The sequence below is a fragment of the Hordeum vulgare genome, chromosome 1H (genome assembly GCF_904849725.1).
Source record: "Hordeum vulgare subsp. vulgare chromosome 1H, MorexV3_pseudomolecules_assembly, whole genome shotgun sequence".
NCBI classification, from domain to species: domain Eukaryota; kingdom Viridiplantae; phylum Streptophyta; class Magnoliopsida; order Poales; family Poaceae; genus Hordeum; species Hordeum vulgare.
In genome coordinates this window covers 239,380,292-239,386,750 of record NC_058518.1, presented here as the reverse complement: position 1 = coordinate 239,386,750, position 6,459 = coordinate 239,380,292, and the positions used below count along the sequence as shown (strand labels likewise).

At 44.7% G+C, this 6,459-nt stretch overlaps 1 protein-coding gene across 1 annotated transcript; it reads right to left on the bottom strand.

The window, feature by feature from the left end:
• Positions 1–735: 735 nt before the first annotated feature.
• LOC123409135 (heavy metal-associated isoprenylated plant protein 6-like) lies at positions 736–2,387 on the bottom strand. Its single transcript, XM_045102112.1, has 3 exons — positions 2,097–2,387; positions 1,564–1,971; positions 736–1,450 (listed from the first exon to the last, which is right to left on the bottom strand). Exons 1-3 carry the CDS (start codon positions 2,248–2,250, stop codon positions 966–968), a joined length of 1,047 nt encoding a protein of 348 aa, XP_044958047.1. The 5' UTR covers positions 2,251–2,387; the 3' UTR covers positions 736–965.
• Positions 2,388–6,459: the final 4,072 nt, after the last annotated feature.

The following is a 6,459-nucleotide window of genomic DNA, read 5'->3' as shown; positions in this document are numbered from 1 at the left end:
ATAATAAATAAGTAGTACACTCTTCTAACCAACTATTGTACATGTTAGCTATAAGATGGGCTATAGATGACATGGCATTAGCTTACAGCCGACAAGCGGGTCTACTATTGTACTTGCTCTCAGAAACTCGTAGCCGCAGACCCGCACATAGAAAAACACCATCCTTACTTGCAAATCGGCCTACAAGCACTAGAATACTCCACTGTGACGCTGTCAGACGAAACACATATAAATATATATACTTAAAATAACCTGAACATCCCCGTCACTTAACTCCATAGAGAAGAGACCAACGTCGCCGCTGCGTAGCTTGACACCACGCAAGAACAGGACAGGACGGATCAGCGCTAAACAATGGGTTACAGATATGATTAATTAGCCACACCATCCCACACTAGCACCGCATATATAAATAAAGGTACACGCCGTGATAGTGCCGCAAGCAAACATCCAAGACGTCCTCGTCTCACGTTAATCGATCACCGCACTCACGACCTGAACCATCGACATAAAACAAACAGAAGCAAGAGGCGCCATGGCTTCAAAAAGACAAAAGCAAGAGGCGCCGTCTCGAACCCTCCGGAAGACGAAAATGGCATTGCGTGCCACCACCACTGATCAACGTCCATGACCTCACAGCCAACAGCGACGCATCACCAGTTCATTCACGGAACCGTTAATCCATGGCGGCTATAACAATAATAACAATCATGATTGTAATAATTAACAAGTGCATGCAGGGCCAAAATTTATCGGATGGATCGTGGAACATTACATCGCGGGACGGGATCACTGTCGCCATTTACATGTCTGCTAATTCTCGGTGCGCTAAAGCTACGTAACTACTAGCTGCTGGCTACGCTAATGGTAGCCCGCGCTAAGCCCAAGCCGACCGTGGTTTGATAGTTGATACTGCGGCGGCGAGCCTGGGCTTGGCGTCGTGCTCGTCGCATTGGCGTGGCAGCTCACATGACGGAGCAGGCGTTGGGGTTCTCGTCGCTGAACATCTGGGGTGCGTGGGCGGGGTACGAAGCGTACGGTTGCGGGTACTGGGGTCCGGCGTTCGGGTAGAAGCCAGGGTTCGGCGGCGCCGCCGCCGCGCCGTAGTACCCGACGGGCGCCGCGGGGTACGGCATGTAGCCGTACTGCGGGGGCATCTGGTACATGCTCGGGTCCGCCATGGGCATCGGCGCCACGGACGCGGAGGCGGCCGCGGACTTGTCCTTGTCGCCACCGCCGTCCTTCTTCTTGTCGCCGCCGTCTCCAGCGCCCTTGTCCTTCTTCTTGTCGCCGTCGTCTTTCTTGTCGCCTCCGTCCTTCTTGCCGGGGGCGATGACCTCCACCGGCCGACTGAGCTTGTCCCTGAGGTAGCCCGGCAGGGCGGCTGCGTCCATGGTGCCTGTCACCTTCACCAGGTCCTTGGCGGCGTCCACCATCACTTCCTTCACTCCTAGAAACAGAAGAAGAAGAAGGTGCCAGTCAGTTTCCAGCATAATTCAACCGAATGATTCCTTCCAGGTCGGAGTGAATCTGCGGCCAAAAAGAAGAAAAAAAAAAACTGACCCTTGATCTTGTTGACGCGGCGCTTGATGCGGTCGATGCAGCCGTCGCAGTGCAGCCTGATCTTGAGCGTCACCGTCTCCTCTTTGGGCTCCTTTGGTTTCTTCTCCTCCTCCTTGGGCTTGTCGGCAGTTTCCACCTTTTTCTCTTTTTGCTCAGCACCGGCACCGCCCTTCTCCTTGTCTCCTGCTCCTGGCTTGTTCTTCTGTTTCTCCGGCTTATCGCCGGCGTCGGCCTTTTTGTCCTCCTTGTCTTTCTCCTTTTCCTTCTTGGGCGGGGCGGCTCCGGCGGAGACGATTTGAACGGGCTTCTTGGTCCTTGCCTCGATGCGCTCCTTGAGGTCCGCCGCGTCGGCCGCGCCGGTGACGACCACCTTGTTGCCCGCCGTGTCAGTCTTAACCGACTCCACGCCTGCAGATGAGAAGAATCAAACGGTCAGAAATTAAATTAGTGGTACCACAAAGAAGGGAACCGTCGTAAGGAGGTGTGGAGAGCAATTGAAACTGAAAGAAACAAGAAGAAAGAAGCGGGCATACCGGGGGCGTGCTTGATGGCCCGCTTGACCTTGGTGGCGCAGCCGGCGCAATGCAAGTCGACCTTGAGCACGATGGGCTGGGCCGCCGGCGCGGCGTCCTTCTTCTGGTCGCCGCCGTCTGCCTTGCCCGGCTTCTCCTTCTTGTCCTCGCCCATGGCGTGCGTAGCGGTGGCTTGGATTGTTGTCCCCTACGAGCTCCGGGGGAGGTCCGGTAGTTAGTGCGTGCGTGCGTGGGCGCGGGGGTTGGAGGAGCAGGTGGTGCTTGGAATGAAAGGGCAGGAGAGGCGGGGTGGGGGCGGTGTTAAATAGCAGGAGAGGGCGGAGTAGAGTACCGTGCAGATACAACTTGTGTGTGGTGGGTGGGCGGAGTGAAGGAGGGCGCAGCGTTTGAGTGGCAATGGCGGCCGGTTCCGGATCGGTGCGAGGCGGGTCGGGTTCCGGTTACACCCGGGAAGAGGCTGCTGGTGGGTGCTGACTGGGACTGCTGACCCGGCTGAGCCTGGCTGAATGGTCAATGCGTGCCACTTCTTCTTCGTATTCCTAGCAGGTTCGTTGCATTGCATGTATACTCCTACTCCATTTCCACGTGCGCCCTGAAGACTAGAGATTGTGTTTGATTTATCCGGAGAGAGAGAGACGCCGATGCTGCTTCCTGCGACCCTTCCCCTGGTCTGATCGTATACATATCTGCGTTGCTGTGCTGTTCGATACGATGAGAAGGCGATTGCAACGGTGAAAAGTAGTTCTCCATCGATATTGATTCTAGAGGTAAATACATAGCTAGTCATGAAACTTGCACACACCCGTCAGTTTGATGCATAAACTTGCAAAATACGGGTTTTTGATTATCAAACTTACACGAGCGTGCAAATACAGTCACATTTCATGTACATGTGTGTATCAGTCGCATGTGTGGCAATGGCATGCCAGCATGACCAGGGCCCATTGTCAGCCGCGGTTGCATGGTAGAATCACGGAAAAGTTATTTATTTATTTATTTAAGTACTAAGATCCTAAATTAAAAAGGAAAACAAGGGATAAGGGTGTTGTTTCGAAACCATGACCTGACGCTAGTACGCTCAGGTGCACATTCACCGGATTGACGATGATCGATATGTAGGATGCACGAATAGACTTCATATCGTATGAACGCATACCCAAAAATTAAAGAAAAAACCTAACAAGAAAACATGCATACCCGCGGCTCGAACATGTGACCTCACGGAGCGTACAAAAAAAAAAAAATAGAGTATATAAAAATGTTTGCACAGTTTAAGAAACATTTTTCCATCCAAAAAAACTTAAATATATATGGAAAATGATAATCATGTATTTGATACAGGTATACGTCAAAAAAAATTTTATACACGTTCAACATTTTCCAAATACAATGTTCGCTTTAACTATGGAGTATAAGTTTTGATATCTATTTTTTCATACACATTATCCGTTTCACTTATACATCTATAAAAAGATTATACACGTTTAATATTTTTAAGCATGTGATTAGCATTTTCTCAAATACAAGTTTTTGAAACTTTGTCAAGTACATGTTAAACGCATTTTGGATGGTATAAAATATTTTGTGAACTGTACAAACATTTTTGTAAATTGTATAAACATTTTGAAAATATCATATATTTATTAAGTACGTGAACATTTGCAAAACACAACTTATGTTTGTTAAGTAAACAAATATGTTTTTACAATGCGTAACTAAATTTTGAAATACAGCACACCTTTTTTAGTAACGCTTGAACATTTTCTAAATGTGAGAAACACCAGAATTGAAGTTGTTTTCTTACATAGACAAAAAGGAACAACAACATAAAAATGCTTATTCATTACGAACAAGATATGGTGTGGTAGTCTGGTGAAAAAACCACCCTCTCCTCTTATTTTCCATTTTATTTTAGGGTCTCAATGCATAAAAAAAAATAATGACTTTTCTGCAAACATATCATGCGACAGCGGCTGACAGCAGGCCTTGGCCGTGCTGGCATGCCACACAGACCCTTGATACGCCCGTGTATGCGAAGTGTGATTGTATTTGCACGCTCGTACAAGTTTGATGACCGAAAACATGTATTTTACAAGTTTGTGTACCAAGCTGGCCACCGCGTGCAAGTTCTATGACTTCCGGTGTATTTACCTCTTGATTCTATGACGGTCGATAGCTCTACAGTAGTAGCACTGTAGGAGGGGTTTGGGTTCTGCGAGTCACTGGCACCGTTTCCTACTCCGTGCAAAAACCAAAACATAGTAGAGAGTGGTTAATACTTCTTTTGTTTAATATTTAACACATATAGTAATAAATTGTTAAGAAGTACTCCTTCATCTGTTTTAAAATAAGTGATGAAAATTTTGTATTAAGTTAGTACATACTTTGTACTAAAACAGCGACATTTTTTAAAAATGGAGGAAGTACTATTTTATAAATACATGACCCACATAACATTCTTGTAATTTTTTTAAAATATTCGTGCTACAGCCGACTGTTAATCTATAACCCGCTTTCCTTTTCTCTTCTCTTCTCTTTCATTCAATTTAAAAAAGAAAATCCTTACAACCTGCCATCTTTTACTGCAAACCGGTGCATGTTTCAGGTGGTGGAGGAATACTACAAATACTACTGCTGCTGTGCAGGTGGCGGCCCGTTGCCTGCCTCAGCTCGCGTCCATGCGGAATCGAGGCGGCCAAGCCAAGCGATGTCGATCCAGGAAGAGGCTAGCTTCCTGCCTCCACGTGACGTGTGCATACTCCTCGTCCTCCTCGGTGGACACTTTGGAAACCAAAATTTTCAAATGCTCGCCCGAGTGTTTTCGAATTTCGAACGCGAGCAGTGACGCTAAGTGGGCCCGCGGTGGACGAGAAAGGGCATGATGGCCTGCATGGGTATACCACGTGGCTCGCTTTTATTATCAGTAATTCCTTCCCGCTGCTCTCGCTTTGACCGAATGCTGGGCTGGCGACTCGCCTGGTTGGTCTTACTCATGCTATGTGCGTGATGCCAGAAATGAGCGTGGTTCAATGGTCCCGTGCATGAGCTATGTCTCGCATCAAGCAAGATGGATGGATGGAAGGAGCTCTCGCTCAAGGATTGCTCTCGCTCGCTATGCTACACTACAGGGTCAGACCCATTCCTTCAATCGCTCGTGCCTTCGGAGAATCCTGTTTAGTGCCACAATCGCCGGTTCTATGCAATTTTTGCTAACCGGCGCCTGCAGCGCTTCTCCAATAGGTCGGTCCAGCTAGATCTTCTGCATGTGTTTAGTCTGTGCACTTTTTTTAAATCGATGATTTTTTTTTAAATCGGTGAACTTTTCGGAAAATTGATGAACTTTTTTGAAATCGGTGAACTTTTTGAAAAAATTAATAAACTTTTTTTTAAGTTCGTGAACTTTTTTCAAAATCAATGAACTGTTTTAAAAACTGATAAATTTTTTTCAAAATCGGTGATTTTTTCCAAATTCTATGAACTTTTTTAAAACCCATGAACATATTTTAAAAATCGGTGAATGTTTTTTTATAATCATTGGACTTTTTTCAATTTCAATTTTTAATGATCAACCGCACTCTACATGGACCGGCCCACAAGGAGTGGCACTACAGGCGCTAGTTTCTCAATTGGCGCTGAAGGCGTCAAATAGGAGCTCCTTCGCTTCGGTTTTTCTTTCATTTTCTTTTGTTTTTCCTTTTTTTATTTCTTTATTGGCTTTCTTTATACATTTTTTTGGTTTTATTTGGATTTCTTTGCTTTCTTTTGGTTTTCTTATTTCTCTGTTGATTCACGTAGGTTTTCACACCTACATTTTTCTTAAATAGATGTTTTTGATCATTTTTCCAATACGCATTCAACATTTTTAAAATACACATTGAATATTTTTTAATATATAGTCAATATTTCTTTTACACATCTAACATTTTCGAAATATTTGGTCAACAATTCTTAGATGCTTCTTTCACATATTTCTATACATGATCAGAAAATTTTCAAAAGTTGAATACATTATCAATATTTTTTGTTATAAACATTTAATATATTTTTACGTGCTTGCGACGTCCCCGTAGTTAAGCTACATTAACCATACACTAATGATGCCAGGTTAGCAAGTTTAACTAAGTTAGATTGTCACTTAACAAAATCGAAGCCGAATTTCAATCTTAATTAAAGTTAAATCATTAGTTCTTCAAACATAAAAACAAAAATGATCCTAAGGTTTCAAATATTACACAATTAATTATGGCGTAGCGTCCAACATTTTATCATATTATTAACTGCCTCAAAACTATTTTAACACATGCCAAACAATTATTAAAAGCCTTTTTAGATTCTAATATTTTTCCTATTGTTTTCAAAAGGC